The sequence below is a fragment of the Oncorhynchus kisutch genome, linkage group LG12 (genome assembly GCF_002021735.2).
Source record: "Oncorhynchus kisutch isolate 150728-3 linkage group LG12, Okis_V2, whole genome shotgun sequence".
Classification (NCBI taxonomy): domain Eukaryota; kingdom Metazoa; phylum Chordata; class Actinopteri; order Salmoniformes; family Salmonidae; genus Oncorhynchus; species Oncorhynchus kisutch.
Genome location: NC_034185.2, coordinates 53,609,044 through 53,630,652, shown reverse-complemented (window position 1 = coordinate 53,630,652; position 21,609 = coordinate 53,609,044). Strand labels below are relative to the sequence as shown.

The window sequence follows — 21,609 nt, the reverse complement described above, 5'->3', positions numbered from 1 at the left end:
CTCCAACATCATTTAAGAGAATTTGGTAGTACGTCTAACCGGCCCCGCAACCACAGACCATGTGTAGTAAACTGTAGGTTTGCGCAACCAAAACATTTCTGCACAAACTGTCAGAAAAATGTGGCCTTTTATAAAATGGATTTTAGGCAATTCTACATGTCTGAAGACTTTGGCAGAATCGTTTTTAATACCGCACAAATTATCTAAATGACAGGCTACTTTGATCAAAAAAAAAAAAACTACCTTACCTTGAATCCATCAATAGACTAGGCCTACGTGTGTGGAGACACATTATAGGCTACAATATGAGGAAATTTGTCCTAAAACTGCTTTCCAGTTTCTGACTCACCCAATGATGCGCAGCTCACTCACTGGTGATGGCCGATGCGCTCATGCCAAATGCCTTTCTCTCAATATTTGGAAGTTGATCAGATATTTTGGTAGCCTACAGCAGACAGATCAGATTATCTTTGCAGGAGCCATTTGCTTTCCAACCTGTGTATTCCTGTGATTGTATTTGAAATATTGTAAAATACTTGTTTTTATCTGCATGCTGTTTGTTCACTGACATATTTTCAGTGCATTCCAAAATGTAGGACCATACCTTATTAGGCTACACTCCACTAGCTATTGGTCCTCTGTGACATTTTTTTTTGTGGTGTAGTAGGCTATTCTAAATTATTTCATTTATTTCTGAACAGACAGCATTAACTCTATAACTTTGGAAAATGTATTTCAATATATCAGGGCAGCTCCTACAGAACCCTTCACACTTCTATAATGAAACAGATGATGCCGTGCAACGCTGGAGAGAGAAGAGTTACAGGCTCATGTCTATAAGAGGGAGAGAGATCATATAAAGTTCATCTCATTCTAGTTCTGAGAGATACAGGCACGCGTCTCACACAGCCACAGTCACACATTGGTCTCAAACATAGGTTACAATGTTACACAAACCATAAGCCTGGGCCTGCCCAACCCGAATCAACTCTTAGAATATCAGGCCTGGGCTGAATTTCCTGAACGAAACAGTCCAAAACAGCGACGTGCCTGATCCTTTTCCTGCAGGATTCGGCTCAAATTAAGCACTGATATTAACATGGCACAAGTCATGGCAAAATGTGCAGAATTTCCGGAAATGAGCTTTAAAACAGCACATTTTGCCTGTGCCCCATGACAAAATGTGCTGAATTGTAGCAAACTTGATTCTAAAACTTAGGGCCGGGAACAGGACGACTGACCCCGCAGTCTCCGCCTTCTGCAAAATGTACCTCTTGCCATTCCTCTATATTGGTCGAGGATCTTGACACTATAGGGACGACTGCCGCGGACGCGGTCTCTAATTGTCCTCTCTGCGCGCTCCCGTACCACCTTCAGTTCCAATTGCTGTAGTTTCCTCCGCAATGTCCTGTTTTCTTTCTGGCTTTGAGACATTTCCAAACGAAACACTGCATAGTCGTCGTCTACGAGTTTACAGATCTCTGCCACGGCTGCATTCGCTAGCACCTCCATGATGGAGGCTATTTGAGTGTGAAAAACCATTGTTAGCTAACGTTAGCGGCTACTTAGATAACGTCTATCAACCAAGTCCTGCCTCCAGCGCGAATTAAAGACTACCTGAAGTAAGTATGTGATGCTGTGCTGTTCAATTGGTCATATTTCGAGTTCCAATGTGTAACATAAACGTCTAACAAAAACGCTAACGTTCTTGGTCACTGTTCTCTTCCGTTTACGCACTGAATTTAAATTATTTCTGGTTGGCGTCATTGCTCAAAGGGTGTGGTTAAATGAAAAAGGAATGCGCGCTGTTCTTTGAATTACGGTACTGTTATTACGTTACACACCAAATCTCCTATGATCAGTATCTTTCAAGCTGAGAGCAGACTTGTTTAGAAAGAATAGTGTGTTAGCAAGAATATAGTAGAAAATAATAGAACGATCTTAATCAATCTACATCACAGTCCTTGTTCTAGACAAGGTTTACTGTCTCTCTAAAAACAAAAGTATTTACACAAGTCTGTTTCAAATGACAAGTTAACAAAGGGTTATGAGGGGTAATATAGTTCATAGATTCTAGAGAGTCTATGAAGTTAAATACAATATCTTCTACTCTGGTTTTTTGAGCCACGGTGCTAATTTTGAACTTAACAAAATAACCTTTCATATCAGCTAGAAATAATAATACAAATATATTACAACACACATTTATAGGGCTAATTAGGGTTCCCACATATATACAGCAAGTAGTGACAATTTGCTTTGAAAATCCATTAATTATATGTAGCCAATCAGTCACCAGGTGAGTGGATGAAGGCAAATAGACTTGTTTTTAACACACCTCAAACTTAATAGGGTGTGTTACGAATCCCTTTTGGCACGACAGTCTAGGGGGGGGGGGGGGGGGGGGGGTGGTAATGAGACCCGTAACATAACATGCAATTTATAATAGTGACAAAGTAAGTGTGAACAAAATAACCACGACAACTGAAATCTACCGTCAAACTCAGTGTTTATTGTAAAACACACGGTAATGGGGGGAGCAGGAAAAGGGGCTGAGCTGGACCCAAGAAAAGAAACAATAAGTATTCAAAAAACACCCCTAAGCTAGACTAGCCTACTTTAACAACAGCTAACTAACCAAAAATACAGTGGGTGGTCCGTCCAGTTCTAACTAGTGTATTTAACTAAGTTGACCTACGGGTAGTGTATGCCCATGGGAGACTTGTCTTCGTTCCCCCTTTTCCCACCAGCAAACACCATAACCAAAAACAATACGCACAGGTGATGACAAAGTGCTATGGAGGTGCTCAAACATAAGCTAGCTCAATACATAAAGAGAGTGAAACAGCGAGATCTACAGACATGGCATTTACAGAGAAATTGAGCTCCACAGCAAACAACTGACAGGGTTTTTAAACAAAGGGAAAGGAACGGTGATTGGGTAGGAAACAGGAGGAGGTGTGTCTTCTGATTGATGATTGGTGACTGATTGGGGAGTGATGATTTTCACCTGTGAGGGGAGAAGGAGAGAAAAGAAACACACACAGGATACACACACAGGATACTTGTATCCGTAACAGGGTGTTACCTTGAATGAATGAATATTGACTGTAGTAGTCCTTTGTATCTTGTTTGGTGTTTTCTTGCATTAGTTTGATTGCTATAAGAACTATGAGCTCACACACCATTACGTTAAAGCACATGTGTCTTCATAGATCCCCTGAAGTGTGTTTACCACCACCATTTGTCTGACCAGTGGTCGGGAGTGTAATTCCCCGAATAATACCAGATTATAAGATGCACCCAAATTGGTTCCAACACAGCGCTTTATTTACGGATGACAGATGGAAGACCCGAGGAGACCACCTGTGCTAATAGCTATCTAGCGTGCTCGGAACACCTGTGTGTAACGGAAGGAACGACACCAGAAAAGTGTTTTAACTGAAAAATACTGTTGGCTGTAACTGTGTTAAACCCGCTTAAAACAGTGTGCAGTAAGTGTATATTTTGCTTTTGTGAAATTATTTAGATGTGATATTAAAGTAAAGGGCTTTATGTTTCTACAATCGTATCGCAATTGAGAATCGATCCACGTTTAGATGGAGTATTTGACAGTTTTGGCTGCCAGAACCAGTCTCCGTATAAACATAACATATAAGGTCCTTGGACGTTAAGGAGTAACGATAGGTTGTCAGACCCATCCTTTGACCTCCACTATGTCGCCGATGATCCTGCCCTGCTCAGTTATGTTGTCCCCTGGACTCTTGTCTGCACCGGTCTGGGAATCCAAGGTAGCCGTCCAGTCTCCTGCAGCCATGCACCTGTTTTTTTGTTTTTTACAATTACCTGGTCAAGTTCATACATACATAACCAAATTGTAATGTACGAATAAGTTGTTTTGATTTAATTTTATAAATGAAGAAAATCAAGAAAAAATAGCCAGGTGCATCACTATTCCCATTGAAGATCTATTACTGTATGTAGTTTATATGTATTTCTCCCTTACCTTGCTCCCCCATCTTTAGTCCACTCAGCAGATCAATGCTTTCTGGTCCGTCTTCTATTGTCTCATCTTTGACCAGCAGCAGATCAGGCTTTCCATACTCTCCCGAGAACCTCTTCTCACAGTGCGTACAGGCGAACGGCCTCTCTCCTGGGTGTACCTTTCAGGTTGCCAGCATGGGTGAAGCGCATCTGACACTGGGTACAGTTGAATGATTTCTCCCCTGTGTGAACCCTCTGGTGGATTTCCACCTTTTGGTGTCAGCTGAAGCCTTTTGTTACAGAACATGCAGAGGAACTGTTTCTCTTTAATACTGCCTGATGTGGCTCCCCCCTCCTAACGTGGCATCTGAGTCTGGATGGGAATGAACAACCCTCATGCTCGGGTTACCATAAAGTAAATACTCTGAGCAGGAGGACAGCCCAGTCGCCCCAGCCCCTCTGGGTCTGACTTGTGGTCAGATTCTGTGTGTAAGAGCCTTTGTGTTAAAGTCGATGTGTCTGTCTCTGACTTGAGGATGGCGTTCAGCCTCCGTGATATGGCCTCCGTGGTATGGCAATTGCACCGCTTCCAACTGAAGGGCTCTCTAGGGGGTGGTGCAGTCAGCCCAACACATCACCAGTTGTACAGTGCCTGCCCTCCATGACATCTACAGCACCCAGTGTCACAGGAAGGCCAAGAAGATCATCAATGAGCCACGGCCTGTTCACCCCGCTACAAACAGTCATCACTTGCCTTAGTCATTGTTCTAGCCGGCCCCCACCCGGTACTCTACCCTGCACCTTAGAAACTGCTGCCCTATGTACATAGTCATTGAACACTGGTCACTTAAACAATGTTTACATTCAGATTTTTGGGGGGTCATCACCCATCTTCACACAATACCCCAAAATGACAAAGTGAAAACATGTCTAGACCTTTTTGCTAATTTACTGAAAATGACAAACAGAAACATTTAATTTACATACCACTGAGTCAATACTTTGTAGAAGCACCTTTGACAGTGATTACAGCTCTGACTCTTTTTGGGTAAGTCTAAGAGCTTTCCACACCTGGATTGTGCAACATGTGCCCATTATTCTTTTAAAAATTATTCAAGCTCATTCAAATTGGTTGCTGATCATTGCTATACAACCATTTTCAGGTCTTGCCATAGATTTTAAAGTAGATTTAAGTTAAAACTGTGACTCAGGAACATTCACTGTCGTCTTGGTAAGTAACTCCAGTGTTCATTTGGCCATGTGTTTTAGGTTATTGTCCTGCTGAAAGGTGAATTCAGACTGAAGCAGGTTTTCTAGGATTTTTTTCTGTGCTTAGATCAATTTTTTTATGCTGAAAAACTCCCCAGTCCTTAACGATTACAAGCATACCCATAACATTATGCAGCCACCACTATGTTTGAACATATGGAGAGTGGTACTCCGTGATGTTTTCTATTGGATTTGCCCCCAAACTTATTTAGGCTTGCCATAACAAAGGGGTTGAATACTTATTGACTCAAGACATTTCAGATTTTCATTTTGGATTCACCTGTAAACATTTAAGAACATAATTCCACTTTGACATTATGGGATGGTGTGTAGGCCAGTGATGACAAATCTCAAGTGAATCCATTTTAAATACAGGCTGTAACACAACGAAATGTGAAAAAGTCAAGGGGTGTGAATACTTTGAAGGCACTGTGTATTTAAATGATATAGAAATTAATATCAAGCCATGGCTGTAATTTTTGCCTTGATATATTTCATGATGTGTAGCCTAACAGGTGAGGTGCCAAATCTAGATTCAGTGCATTATAATAGGATCAAATAAAATAACATTGTATTGGTCATGTACACATTTTTCAGATGTTATCCCAGGTGCAGCAAAATGCTTCTGTTTCTAACTCCAACAGTGCAGGAATACCGAACAATACAGACAAAAATAAATAATTAAGAAATTAAGGGTAAGCATTAGAATAAGCCGCAAGCCGTTCAACTTAAATGGAAACTACGATGATTCAACCAATGTGTATCCAGTCTGGTAGGGAGGCTCACATTAGAGTTGGACCCGTTCCAAAATGGACCTGGTGCTTTCCCACCTGGATCAGATATCTATACATAAAATACATATACATAAAAATATATAATACATGTTTTAAAACCCGTTCCAAACAGACCCCAGGACAACTAAACCTGTTCGGAACTGGTCGGATCCTGACCCGGTCCAATCCAAGTGAGGGAAACAGCAGATTTGTATTTATTTTTATGCTACTTTATTAACCGAGTGATGAAGCATGAGCGGAGGGAGAGAGAGGTGCCGCTCTAGAGAGAGGGGAGATTACTGTGAGCAGGGAGGGAGAGATGGCAATTAAGCTGACTCGCGCTAATGGTGCGTTCAAGACTATTGGGAACTCAGAAAAATACGATGTCAGTGCTCTTTAGGTCAGAAAGTCTCAGCTCTTGAAAGAAGCCTGAGTTGGAAAACTATTTTTCCCCAGTCGGAGCTAGTTTTCTTTCAGAGTTCCTAGTTGTCTTGAACACACTGAAGTCGGAAGTCTCTGATTTCCAAGTTCCTAGTTGTTTTGAACGTGGCATTATAGCTAGGTTATCTATCATCAAATATGATTATGTAGTACCTGTCTTGACTGCATCAAACTGGGAGAAGCTAGCTAGCTAGGCTAATTGAGGATCCAGTGCGTACTTTCTCATCCTACAGAGACATAACTCCATTCAGAATATTAAGTAGCAACCTACCTGTTGGCTCTTGGTCTTTGTAGCCTATCCTTCTCCTTTAACTTTAATTCCATCTTCCATTGATTAGATAGATCTTCACTTTTGCCAGACAGAGGCTCTATGACTGTAGCCTATTGCCGCTTTGATGACTTATGATTGGTCAACAACAACAAGCTACATGTGCCACGCTCCACTCTCGTGGAAAGCAAGAGCAGCAGCATCAATTATAAAAATCCTCTCTGTACTGCAGCCGCAGCGTTCAGATATGTACGGCCCTTCCGGACAATTCAGTTACAAATACCCCAGACTCTTGACAATCAGATCCGACCCAGAGCTGTGACATTATTTGAGAATTCTTGATCCGGACATGCTAGGTCCCGAATCTGGTTCTGGGTATTCAGGCAAATGTGGATCTGTGAAGACCTCTAGGTCACACTCCAGTACAGTGGGTGGCGATGTATGTATGTTTCAGTTGGTTGTGATCCGCCAATACAACTATGAAGAAGAAGTGAACAGTTGTTGCTGGAGATCAAAAGTGTCTGGTGAGAGAGACAGGTTGAGGTTGCCAAGATCAGAGTAGTACAGAAGGTGTTGTATGCTGAGGCAGTGAAGAGAGTAGTAGATGCAGATGGGTCCAGGTAGAGGGAGACTAACGGGATCTCTGTGAGTAGGCCGAGGCCAATAGCGAGTGATAGAATAACATGTACTTCAGTAAGGTTGCATTCTTAGTGTTCATAGCCATGGTTATCAACTGTGTCACAGAAATGGAACGTGGTGGAAAATGGCTGTGGTGGTGGCAGCTGATGAGAATTACTTGGGTGTAAGCGATTTTCGATTTTATTGCACAAGAGTTGTGTTGAGGGATAGTGCAGCACCTAGGTCTTCTGCACAGATTCTGTCAGACCTGGGCCCTGACAGTAAATCTCAGTAAGACAAAAATAATGGTGTTCCAAAAAAGGTCCAGTTGCTAGGACCACAAATACAACTTCCACCTAGACACCGTTGCCCTAGAGCACACAAAAAAACGATACATATCTCGGCCTAAACATCAGCGCCACAGGTAACTTCCACAAAGCTGTGAACGATCTGAGAGACAAGGCAACAAGGGCCTTCTATGCCATCAAATGGAACATAATATTTGACATACCAATTAGGATCTGGCAAAAAATACTTGAATCAGTGATGGAACCCATTGCCCTTTATGGTTGTGAGGTCTGGGGTCCGCTCACCAACCAAGAAATCACAAAATGGGACAAACACCAAAATGAGAGACTCTGCATGCAGAATTCTGCAAAATATCCCCTGGGTACAACGTAAAACCCAAAATAATGCATGCATAGCAGAATTAGGATGATACCCGCTAATTATCAAAATCCAGGAAATTAAATTCTACAACCACTTAAATGGAAGATATTCCAAATCTTCCATAACAAAGCCATCACCTACAGAGAGATGAACTTGGAACAGAGTCCCCTAAGCAGGCTGGTCCTGGGACTCTGTTCACAAATAGACCCAATTGAGTCCCAGGACAACACAATTAGACCCAACAAAATCATGAGACAACAAAAACATAATTACTTGACACATTAGAAAGAATTTAAAAAACAACAGTGCAACTAGAATGCTATTTGGCCCTAAACAGAGAGTACACAGTGGCAGAATACCTGATGACTGACTGACCCAAAATGAAGGAAAGCTTTGACTATGTACAGACTCAGTGAGCGTAGCCTTGCTATTGAGAATGTTCGGCGTAGGCAGACCTGGCTCTCAATAGAAGACAGGCTATGTGCACACTGCTCACAAAATGAGGTGGAAACTGAGTTGTATTTCCTAACCTCCTGCCAAATGTATGACCATATTAAAGACACAAATTTCCCTAAGATTACACAGACCCACGAAGAATTTGAAAACCACATCCAATTTTGATAAGAGAGTTTATCTATTGGGTGAAATACCACAGTGTGCAATCACAGCAGCAAGATGTGTGACCTGTTGCCAAAAGAAAAAGGGCAACCAGTGAAGAATAAACACCTTTGTAAATACAACCCATATTTATGTTGATTTATTTTCCCCTTTTTTACTTTAACTAGTTACACATCGTTACAACACTGATGGGGCCAAGTAGCTAGTGGAATAGTGGTGAGTTTTTTTTGACTGGGTCTATGATTAATTAGTAGGGCAAATGTTCTATGATGTCTAATGAGCTTCCACTCCAGAACAGTAAGTGGAAACACACAGCTAGATAGAGGAATACATGAATAGCGGAGGCCGTGACCAGCAGACGTGACATTTTGGGGAGGGCTTTTGCAGAGACTGGGAAGATGGTTGGAAGGGCGGGCTTGTTTGACTTTGAAAAGTGTCGCGGTAGCTTTTGATAAAGAATAACATCTAGACGAAGCAGCTGCTTGGTACGTGGGATGCACTGTTGAGAAATACATCCCAAGGGGTGTGTGCTGATTGTGACAGCCGGTTAAATGGCGTCCCTTTGAGAAAGCAAGAACAAGATGCATGTCAGGAGAAGTGCAGTATTATCATAAGGAGACTTATACTTGGAATACGGAGGGGGAATGGAGAGAAAAAGAGAAGCAGAGGAGGTCTAAGCGAGAGGAGGAGGAAGACGGTGAGCTTGAGTCAGTTAAAAATGGCTTGGAAAAGGGAGATGGTGTGTTAAAGGAGAATGGTAGAACGTGTAAGCAGTGTGAGCTGAAGAGAATGAGGGTGAAGTATCAGAGGTGGTAGGTGTGGGGAAGTTCTCGGAGCCCGCGGCTTGCACCGAGGGTCAGGATAAAGATGAGCCTGTGACAGTAGGAGTCAAGTTTTTGTAAAAAGTGGACCCTTGCCTTTTGGTTGATCGATTTGTGGTTTCAGGGTGGGTGAAAACAGAGTTGGGTACTGTGGAATTGGTGAGGATAACCAGAAGTGGTCTTGTGATAGTTGTTTGTGTTTCTGCTGGTCAGAGGGAGAAGGCGCTCGGCATTAAACGAATGGGGGCTAGAAATGTGAATTATTTTGCTGGGGAAGCAGTAAATGTAAAAGTTGACCAACTGAAGGGGAAGATTCCCGGTGTTTGTGGTGCTTGTCTTTTGGTGCGACGCAGATAGGGGGGTGAGAGTGGTGAAACAGCAGTCATTGTCTGTTCTTTTGAGTTTTGATGATGAGTCTTTGCCCGACAAAGTGATGTTACTTATCCTGTACAAGCTTTTGTGCGATATACATTATGTTGTTACAGGTGTCAAGCTTATGGGCATGTGGAAGCAGTGTGTAGGAGGGAGGTTCCTAGGTGTGAGAAGTGTGCAGAAGGGCATGAGACAAAGGAATGTGTAGCATTGGGAAAGTAGTGGTATGTGTTAATTTTAGGGGTGCCCATGGGGCTGAGGATCAGAAATGTCCTATGCGAGAGAGGCAGGTTGAGGTTTCCAGGGTTAGAGTAGTGCAGAAGTTGTCATATGCTGAGGCAGTGAAGAAAGTAGATGAAGATGGGTCAAGGGGAGGGATCCTGAGAGGAGTGGTGTTAGTTGTAGATCTGTACCAGTAGAGGGTTAGGCCAGCAAGTGATATGTTTCAGTAAGAATGGATTTTTAGCATTTATAGCAATGGTTATCAACTGTACTGCAGGGATAGAACGTAACTTGCAGAAATTGAGGTTGTGGTGGCAGCTGCAGAGAGGTATTTGGGTGTGCGAGACTTGACATCAGAAGAGTTACAGGGTGTGTTGAGTGGTGATGTCCCATCCTTTCAGGTTGTTGACATGAGGTAGGACTAAATAGATTTAAGTAGTGGATTAGGGTGGTGTTATTTTAATTTAATTTATTTGTTGATTTGTGAATGTAGTTAGATGGTGGGGTATTTCTATTTTTCAAGCAAAGTATAAGGGAGTTGTACTCCAGTCTAGTAGGTGGCAGTAATACAACATATTGGACTCCCGAGTGGCACAGCGGTCTAAGGCACTGCATCTCAGTGCAAGAGGCGTCACTATCTGGTTTAAATCCAGTCTGTATCACACCCGGCTGTGATTGGGAGTCCCATAAGGTGGCGCACAATTGTCACAGCGTTGTCCGGGTTTGGCCGTCATTGTAAATAAGAATTTGCTCTTAACTGACTTGCCTAGTTCAATAAAGATTACATTTCAAATGTAAAAAAAATATTGAATGCCAACCGCAGTTAAACCTCATCGAAGGGGAGGCCGTGAATGGCCTCACTCCAGTACAGTAGGTGGCGTTGTATGCACGTCACGGTTGCGATCCGCCAATACTAATTTAGAGAAGTGAACCGTGACCAAGAATCATTTCAACGTTAGCTTTTTTGTGTTATTTAGACGTTTATTAATACTCTGGAACTCAAACTATGACTCATTTAATTGTACAACATCACACGTTTACCTCATGTATTCTTTAATTCGCGTTGGAGACAGGACTTGGTTGATCTACGTTATCTAGGTAACGTTAACTAGCCGCTAACATGGCTAACTGTATGGTTTTTCATACTCAAATAGCCTCCATTATGGAGGTGCTAGCGAATGCAGCGGTGGCAGATATCTGTAAACTCGTAGACGACGACTATGCAGTGTTTCGTTTGGAAATGACTCAAAGCCAGAAAGAAAACCGGGCATTGCGGAGGAAACTTCAGCTACTGGAACTGAAGGTGGCACGGGACCGCGTCCTCGCCAGTCGTCCCAGTAGTGTCAAGATCCTCGACCGAAACAGAGGAATGGCAAGAGGTACATTTAGCTGGAGGCTGCGGGGCTATCGCCCCGTTCTCCTCTGCGCGTGTGTGACCTTAGATACGTTAACCCCTATGGTTAACCAGAATTCGGTCTTGTTCAGTTTTGGATAGTATGCAATAATTCCCCTGATTACTTATCCATCATATTCTAACCAGATTCTTGATTTACTGCATTTCCTATTATTTACTCATCGAAAACAATGATGCATGAAACATCATCTCAAAATAGTATATCAAGAAGTTATGCGAAGTGTTATTTTACATCCCTGCCAATACCCATACTTGTGTACTAAATAGTATGCAAAAAAGAAAATAGTACTACGAATGCGTCATCTAAAGAGTGATTGACTCCCGCCATTTGTTTATTTTGGTACAACGCGTCAATTTATAATTATCAGCTGTTGTCAAAAACTTGAGTCAGAAAAGATGGGTGAATTCTACTAGATAAAACGCCAAAAATAAGTATACGGTTTAAGTATGTAGTATGCTAGTATTGGTATTCAGACACGGCCAGGGTCAATAGACCTTTGAGCATTGACAGTAGCTAACCTAATCACTTATTTTCCCCCCAATCACTCTCTCGGGTGAAGGACATCTCACTGGAGGCCATAGGAGCTTTGTAAAGCCAGCAGGACACAATACATGGAGAGATGACCAACCAATCACTGTTGATGAGGGTAGTGGAACCTCAACCCATCATGTTATTGTGATAGAGGTTAGTGTAATAGTGTTGCATAAAGTGTTACTTTGTACAGCATGTCAAATGTGTCTCGTTTATTTCAGAAAGGTGCCCCTCAGCTATTCACTTCCTTACATGTACATCTTGTCATAGGGATCCTTGTGAGACTTCTCTATGACATTGTTATCCTATTCAAATCATATACTGGTAAGAACCTCCTCTTCTTGTGTCAGTCTGTAGATGCTGAGGATGCAGGGCCTGGGGTCAAGCTGGAGAGGTCTGAAGGAGAGGACCCAGGGCAAAGCACAGACATCCAGACTGGAGCGGCTGGAGTGCTCCCTGTAGCCACGGAGGACCCCACCCCCACGCGGCCCAGAACCCGACGCAGCATCACGGAGGTCAGTGGAACGCCGAACGCTGTCCTCAAGTCCGAGACAGACACGGAGACCTTAACTGTAGCACACAGGCTTTTACATACAGGATCTGGCCACAGATCCGATCCAGAGAGACTGGGGCCACTGGGCTGTCCTCCTGCTCCTGGCACAGAGTATTTACCGGTATTTCACCAGAGCCAGAAGACGGTTAATTCCTGTGGAAATACTGATGGTGATGCGTTAGACTCTGGTGGTGATGATCTGTCTTGTTTTTACACTACAGAGATGGACTCTGGCAACATATCCTTGGGTTTAGAGACACAGACTGATCTGTCTAGAGGGGACTGGAACCAGTACAGTAGTAGTGTATACTCTGAAGGGTGCCTAGATAAGAAAAGGGAGGTCATAGCGGTAGATGATGTGACTGTCAAAGTGGAGGGCGACACTCCTCTTACATGGAATGCAGACGAGACTCACTTAGGAGAAGGACACTCACACGATTTCTTAGATTACAGGGAAAGCTTAGAGACAAATCCAAATGTATCGAGCCACTCCCCTGTACGCACGCTCAGGGATCGGGCCCCAGTGTCCACGTCGAAGGGGCCTTCCGATTCACACTGCCGCGTCCTTTTCGATCAGGTATTGAACTCAAACGACAGGGCTAGAGCTCAGGGAGGTGGAAACACATCAGGCAGTAGTAAAGAGAAACGCTTCCTCTGCATGTTCTGTAACAAAGGTTTCAGCTGCCTCCAGAAAGTGGAGATCCACCAGAGGGTCCACACAGGGGTGAAACCCTTCAGCTGTACCCAGTGTGATATGCGCTTCGCTGAGGCTGGCAGCCTGAAGAGGCACCAGAGGGTCCACACAGGGGAGAAACCCTACAGCTGCCCCCAGTGTCACATGCGCTTTACCCAGGCTGGCAGCCTGAAGAGACACCTGAAGGTCCACATGGGAGAAAGGCTGTTCGTCTGAGGTTCTCAGAGAGGAGCTACCTCGGGATACCCCAGCAGAAAAACTATTCCACTTTATAGCTTATTGCGTTTATATCAAACCATGCTAAGATTACTTTTCATTGTAGTGGGCAGAAAAGATCCACGGATGGATTTTGAATTACGAGAGTAAAAGATTTCACTGTTGAATATTCCTGGGTAGAATATTGCATCCAGACATTGTGTGATATACACTGAGTGTACAAAACATTATGAACACATCGCTAATATTGAATTGCACCCCCCCTTTTGCCCTCAAAACAACCTCAATTAGTCAGGAAGTGGACTCGAAAGCGTTCCACACGGATGCTGGCCCATGTTGACTCCAATGCTTCCCACAGTTGTGTCAAGTTGGCTGGATGTCTTTTGGGTGGTGGACCATTCTTGATACACATGGATAACTGTTGAGTGTGAAAGACCCAGCAGCGTTGCGGTTCTTGACACAAACCGCTGCGCCTGGCACTTGCTACCATACCTCCTTCAAAGGCACTTACATCTTTTGTCTTTCCCATTCACCCTCTGAATGGAACACACACAATCCATGTCTCAAGGCTTAAAAATCCTTCTTTAACCTGTCTCCTCCTCTCCATCTACAATGATTTGAAGTGGGGTTAACAGGTGACATCAATAAGAGATGATAGCTTTCACCTTGTTTCACCTGGTCAGTCTGTCATGGAAAGAGCAGGTGTTAATGTTTTGTACACTCCGTGTATAAAGCACATAAGCCTAAAGTCTGTTACATATTGTGTTTGTACTGTGTAGGCTATGTGATGTTCACAAATGCCTATTTCATTACATTCATTGAACTGCTTTCCCAAGACACTTTTAATGAGGAAATGAATGCAATTTATCATGTTCATGCAGATTTTTAGTTGATGTGTATGTATGGTTTTCATATGGTCTATTTAACACTTATGTTTAATAAACATAACATTTTACTTTAAGGCCATCTTTGAGACTTTCTTTAGTATACATCACATCTGATCTCACCCTATTCTGCATAAACAGAACTTTATAACCAATATACACTTACTAAATATACCTACACACTAACAAACACCTACTGTACATGTCAAAATAGTTTAGTCATGTTTGTCTGACTTGACTTATCATAGCCAACTTATTTTTACCCACAACATCATATTTATGTCCACCATGATGGGTTTAACAACAATGAAGTCATTCTGTAACTACAGTATAGAACTCAAACATAGTGGGGCTGGGTAAACACTCCGGGGCCATACTGCAATTTTTTTTAACGAATGTTCAGACTAAGCATCAGGCAATATTCCAACAGCATCCATAACAGAAGTGTAACAGCATGTACCGATAATCAAAGCAACTACAATGTATTTTACTGACTGATCAAATTGCTTTCTATGTAGAGTGTCTAGCTAGCTCCATGTAATTGCCGCAGATTGTGACAAGGGTTCCAGATTGTGGCATGGGTTCCAATCTCACATGAGTTTTTTTCCCCCCTTTTGAAATGTAGAATTACATTTGTTTGTTTTGAAGGGACGTAGCCTACAGCTTGAAAATGAAAATTTAAGAATTAATTTCTTCCGCCTTGCAGACAAACACTGCTATGACCTAAAATCCATATAATACAGCCTATGCAATATGATTGTGTACACCTAAATGTAGCCCTACAACGTTTTATATGCATTTTTATAGTCATCTACTTCATCACATGTGTGTTATTTGACTTGAAGATGAGCATTAAAGTGTACTAGAGTAGGATTACAGGTTGTACTCTCACTATCATCCTACAGATGGCAGTATTGCAGTTTATTTTAAATACATTTATCGAGAGTCCAGAGGACATTAATTGAGGAAGACGTTTGGCTGTATCAGTATCAGATGACAATCAAATAGAAGTAATTCACCATCTAACTCGCTGATTCTCATATTCTGTAATATAGGATCTCCAATCAACAGAGGTATAGCCTACATTCATTCACATCAGATAGTGTCCTCCTTATGCTGTAACCTAATAATGCATATGGGACTTTGCATGGTACACTTCCATTGTCGATAGTCCTACGGAAATAAAAATGTTTCACTTCTGAAACCCTCGTGAAATCCATGATTTCAATGTAAAAATGCAGACTGACACAGCTACATAAATCATTGTTGCTACTATAGTACAGGCCATATTATATAGAAGTATAGGCCTACACTTACATGTACAATGTTTCAGTGCATCAGGAAAGTATTCAGACCACTTGACTTTTTCCACATTTTGTTACGTTACAGCCTTATTCTAAACATTTTCCTCATCAATCTACACATAATACCCCATAATAACAAAGCAAATTTTTTACATAATTATAAAAAATAAAAAAACATTAATACCTTATTTACCTAAGTATTCAGACCTTTTGCTATGAGACTTGAAATTGGGCTCAGGTGCATCCATTGATCATCCTTGAGATGTTTCTACAGCTTGATTGGAGTCCACTTGTGGTAAATTGGAAAGGCACAAACCTGTCTATATAACATCCCACAGTCGACAGTGCATGCCAGATCAAAAACCAAGCCATGAGGTCAAAGGAATTGTCCGTAGAGCTCAGAGACATGATTGTGTTGGCACAGATCTGGGGAAGGGAACCAAAACATTTCAAAATTTTCTAAAACCCTGTTTTTGCTTTGTCATAATGGGGTATTGTGTGTGTGTGGATTGGGGGACACACAATTTAATACATTTTAGAATAAGGCTGTAAGATAATAAAATGTAGAAAAATTGAAGGGGTCTTTATTCTTTCCGAATGCACTGTATGCATGGACAGTGTTTTCCAAAAATGCTTGAAGCGAGGGGGGCTCGAACCCCACGGTCGTTTACTAGTCAACGGATTTAGAGGTGTTTGCCACCAGGAAAGCAATGATGGTTACGGTACCTGACAGCTATTTGATAAGTCCATAAGGCTATTCTTCTACTATTTATTTTAAACAATGTACAATAAACTTAAATGTTATATTGACTCCCACTGTGGACGTGTCATAAGACCCATAAAACCTAGGCTTACTCTGGAGTGACATTTTGATAACCCTGTAAATATCTCTCGGGCAAGGTGACTTATCAATATATTCAGTTCTATTTACTCTCAGATATGAAAATGCTGACTAACATCAAAGTAGACATCATTCAAGACTACAAATCCCTGCAAGCTCCTGCACGTCATCTCTAGCTGACACCTTCGCTGTCAGCTAGCTAGTTACCTTGATCCAAAACAAAAGATATATTGAACATTTCAATTTACTGTTACATATTTTATTTAACACTTATTTTATTTATGCATTTGGTCTTGTCTTGTACAGAATACTATCCTAGTAGCAGTCAGATATTTATAATGTGCCATGAATACTAGGCTCTCTTTTTGCAGATTAGCTATATTGCTAGCTAGCTACCTAAAATGATATTAGCAACATTCCCTTATTTTACCAGATCCTCTTCTAATTCAGCCTGTGGAGGTCTATTGAAGCCCTTATCATTTCTGCCAACTATGTGAATAAGGTGAAAGTTATTTCAGTTCATGGTGTCAGAATGCACTGCTGTATTATATAAAGCAATTCAGAACTAACTTGTTGAAAAAAAAATCTTGCCTGAGCTGTAGGTCCATTTGAGTGCGTGTGCTCACTTAGGCCTGTACATCAACCAGCACTGGGACCACTGGAGACTTGGAATGCTTGCGCTCAAAGTTCTGCTTGAATTTCTTCGGGTCTGCATCTATAAAGGTCAAGTACAAAATGGAGGAAGTTAACAATCTGTGGCTTAGATTGAATTCAAAGTTGACACATGATAAACTAAGCAATACGATGCAACAAACTTCTACACTTATGAAAGACTGTATCACACAGGCCAGTACAATAGCCTACACATGGAGAGGAACCTACAAGCACATTCAGTACCAACCAATACTACTCACCCGACAGACAGAGCAGGTGTGGACCAGTGCTGTCTTGGCTGCAGTCTTCTGGTCCACAGCTGCTCCCTTCTTAGCAACCGCCGCCATTGCAACTTCAACTTGAGAGTGGATCATGTGTTATATATCAATACCCTCCCCCAATTGTACCCATAGTACAGAATAATGAATTAAACGGGTGCACAGCTCCAGATCCGATTAGCAGGACTGTGTATAAGCTTTTGTTCCAGCCCATACCCAAATACAAATCATAGCCCAATCTCCGTGATTCGCTATGTTGATTACATAATGAAGGCACATTTTAGAGCTGGACTGGGACAAAACCCTTCACACACTCCTGCTCTTCAGGATTTCTTGCAATGACTGAATCAGACCACAGCAGGAGAATAGTGTTCCAGGTTGAAACAGCTGACCTAGTTGAGAGGTGATAGGCGCACACTTTGGTTCTGGAATAAATAAGTTGCAAATTAAGTTTGCGATTTGTAATATGACAGTAATTATACCTCAAAAACAAACGTGAGAAAACCAATTCATTTAACACCCACCATAGCAGGTAGGACTAAACAAGGTTACATAGCCTTGTCTACTAGTTATATTAATGATCTGCAGTCCAGCGGGTAACAGCAAACATAAATGTTTTCCCGAAGTAAAGTTAGCACACTGTTGACTCGAGGATGCTAATCAGTCCATCTTTGAAACCTCTCAAAAATTATACAGCTAGCTAAAGTAGATTCAAGTACTACTTGACTTGTAGTAGGCTCCCCACCCCTCACCCACAGACACAAATCATATCAATAATGCCTAGCCCTACCTTCATCATAGAAGTTAGCTAGCTAGTTGACTACTTGAATAGGTTCTACCAGCCATGTGGACGATTGAAAACAGGGCAGCAAAGTTTGTTTAGCGATTTAGAGCATATTACTATTTTCCTGTAAATAACCAGACCTTCATACAAACTTTCTATGCTGAATTCTTGACGCACAACCGAAAGTGCTGCCATATCCTGCCAGCATGCCCACAAGCGAGCCACTCAGGCAGAGAATGACACGTGGATGAGGGTGAGGAACGAGATGGGAGTAACAATCCAGGCGATTTGCCCTGAGACCGGCATAATAATGTAATGAAACGAGCAGGGAGCAGGTTTAGAACCCCCAACCTTCTAGCCCTAAATCCAGCGTGCTACCGACTGCACCAAAAGCATTGTGGCTAAAAACACTTTATCAATGAGATATTCTGTGTTTCGACAGCTGGAGGCATTTTGTTTTTCACAAGCGTACTGTAGCAAGCTGTGAATTCTGCAAACAACATCGCTAGGATGGGCTATTAGCTGAAAAATAGACTATTCAACCTATACAAAATAATTCTCTAATAGCCCGAACTATGTGTGGGAGAAAAAAAAAACTCCCCAACTGGCAACAAATAATTTGTATCTACCTTTCCACATATACCTACACACATGTATCTACCTACACACGGTGAATGTTCTGAAAAAAATATATACAGTTGAAATCGGAAGTTTACCTACACCTTAGCCAAATACGTTTAAACTCAGTTTTTCACAATTCCTGACTTTTAATCCTAGTAAACATTTCCTGTCTTAGGTCAGTTAGGATAACCACTTTATTTTAATGTGAAATGTCAGAATAATAGTAGAGTGATTTATTTCAGCTTTTATTTCTTTCATCACATTCCCAGTGGGTCAAAAGTTTACATACACTCAATTAGTATTTGGTAGCATTGCCTTTTAAATTTGGTTAACTTGGGTCAAACATTTCGGCTAGCCTTCCACAAGCATCCCACAATAAGTTGGGTGAATTTTAGCCCATTCCTCCGGACAGAGCTGGTGTAACTGAGTCAGGTTTGTAGGCCTCCTTGCTCGCAAACACTTTTTCAGTTCTGCCCACAAATTTTCTATAGGATTGAGGTCAGAGCTTTGTGATGGCCACTCCAATACCTTTACTTTATTGTCCTTAAGCCATTTAGCCACAACTTTGGAGGTATGCTTGGGGGGGGTCATTGTCCATTTGGAAGACCCATTTGCGACCAAGCTTTAACTTCCTGACTGATGTCTTGAGATGTTGCTTCAATATATCGACATAATTTTCCATCCTCATGATGCCATCTATTTTCTGAAATGCACCAGTCCCTCCTGCAGCAAAGCACCCCCACAACATGATGCTGCCACCCCTGTGCTTCACGGTTGGGATGGTTTTCTTAGGCTTGCAAGCCTCCCTCTTTTTCCTCCAAACATAATGATGGTCATTATGGCCAAGCAGTTCTATTTTTGTACTTTTTGTACCAAAGTACGTTCATCTCTAGGAGACAGAACGCGTGTCCTTCCTGAGTGGTATGACAGCTGCGTGGTCCTGTGGTGTTTATACTTGCGTACTATTGTTTGTACTGATGAACGTGGTACCTTCAGGTGTTTGGAAATTGCTCCCAAGGATGAACCAGACTTGTGGAGGTATACCATTTTTTTTCTTAGGACTTGGCTGATTTTGTTTTGATTTTCCCATGATGTCAAGCAAAGAGACACTGAGTTTTTAAGGTAGGCCTTGAAATACATCCACACATCCAATTGACTCAAATTATGTCAATTAGCCTATAAGAAGCTTCTAAAGCCATGACATCATTTTCTGGAATTTTCCAAGCTGTTTGAAGGCACAGTCAACTCAGTGTATGTAAACTTCTGACCCACTGGAATTGTGATACAGTGAATTATAAGTGAAATCATCTGTAAACAATTGTTGGAAAAAATACCTGTGTCATGCACAAAGTAGATGTCCTAACCGACTTGCCAAAACTATAGTTTGTTAACAAGACATTTTTGGAGTGGTTGAACAATGAGTTTTAATTACTCCAACCTAAGTGTATGTAAACATCTGACTTCGACTGCATATAAACTCAGCAAAAAAAGAAACGTCCTCTCGCTGTCAACTGTGTTTATTTTCAGCAAAAATATTTGCATGAACATAACAAGAGTCAACAACTGAGACATAAACTGAACAAGTTCCACACACACGTGACTAACAGAAATGGAATAATGTGTCCCTGAATAAAGGGGGGGTCAAAAGTAACAGTCGGTATCTGGTGTGGGTACCAGCTGCATCAAGTACTGCATCTCCTCCTCATGGACTGCACCAGATTTGCCAGTTCTTGCTGTAAGATGTTACCCCACTCTTCCACCAAGGGACCCCTCTGACATTTTGGGGGGGAATGGCCCTAGCCCTCACCCTCTGATCCAACAGGTCCCAGACGTGCTCAATGGGATTGAGATCCGGGCTCTTCGCTGGCCATGGCAGAACACTGACATTTCTGTCTTGTAGGAAATCACGCACAGAACGAGCAGTATGGCTGGTGGCATTGTCGTGCTGGAGGGTCATGTCAGGATGAGCCTGCAGGAAGGGTACCACATGAGGGAGGAGGACGTCTTCCCTGTAACGCACAGCATTGAGATTGCCTGCAATGACAACACGCTTAGTACGATGATGCTGTGACACACCGCCCCAGACCATGATGGAACCTCCACCTCCAAATCGATCCCACTCCAGAGTACAGGCCTCAGTGTAATGCTCATTCCTTCGACGATAAACGTGAATCCGACCATCACGCTTGGTGAGATAAAACCACGACTCGTCAGTGAAGAGCACTTTTTGCCAGTTCTGTCTGGTCCAGCGACGGTAGGTTTGTGCTCATAGGCAACGTTGTTGCCGGTAATGTCTGGTGAGGACCTACCTCAGTCCAGCCTCTCTCAGCCTATTGCGGACAGACTGAGCACTGATGGAGGGATTGTGCGTTCCAGTTGTAACTCGGGCAGTTGTTGTTGCCATCCTGTACCTGTCCCGCAGGTGTGAAGTTCGGATGTACCGATCCTGTGCAGGTGTTACACGTGGTCTTCCACTGTGAGGACGATCAGCTGTCCATCCTGTCTCCCTGTAGCGCTGTCTTAGGCATCTCACTGTACGGACACTGCAATTTATTGCCCTGGCTACATCTGCCGTTCTCATGCCTCCTTGCAGCAAGCCTAAGGCACTTTCACAGTTGAGCAGGGACCCGTGGCATCTTTCTTTTGGTGTTTTTCAGTAAGTAGAAAGGCCTCTTTGGTGTCCTAAGTTTTCATAACTGTGACCTTAATTGCCTACCGTCTGTAAGATGTTAGTGTCTTAACAAGCGTTCCACAGGTGCTGGTGCTAAAAATATAGCTA

General features: G+C 42.4%; 2 protein-coding genes across 14 annotated transcripts in view; one reads left to right on the top strand and one right to left on the bottom strand.

Moving 5' to 3' along the window:
• The window catches only part of LOC109901251 (zinc finger protein 583-like), an 880,650-nt gene that overhangs the window by 7,881 nt on the left and 851,160 nt on the right, over positions 1-21,609 (bottom strand). Inside the window, exon 1 of one of the 13 annotated variants that reach the window (XM_031836527.1) lies at positions 1,242-1,756. The exons of 10 other annotated variants lie outside the window; for them this stretch is intronic. In XM_031836527.1, coding sequence (XP_031692387.1) covers positions 1,242-1,542 — 301 coding nt within the window. In that variant the 5' untranslated portion in view covers positions 1,543-1,756. 2 more of the 13 variants (XM_020497294.2, XM_020497295.2) reach the window with 2 other exon arrangements.
• LOC109901262 (transcriptional regulator Kaiso-like) lies at positions 10,818-14,430 on the top strand. The gene is made up of 3 exons (XM_020497311.2): positions 10,818-11,434; positions 12,030-12,154; positions 12,352-14,430. Exons 1-3 carry the CDS (start codon positions 11,176-11,178, stop codon positions 13,462-13,464), a joined length of 1,497 nt encoding a protein of 498 aa, XP_020352900.2. The 5' UTR covers positions 10,818-11,175; the 3' UTR covers positions 13,465-14,430.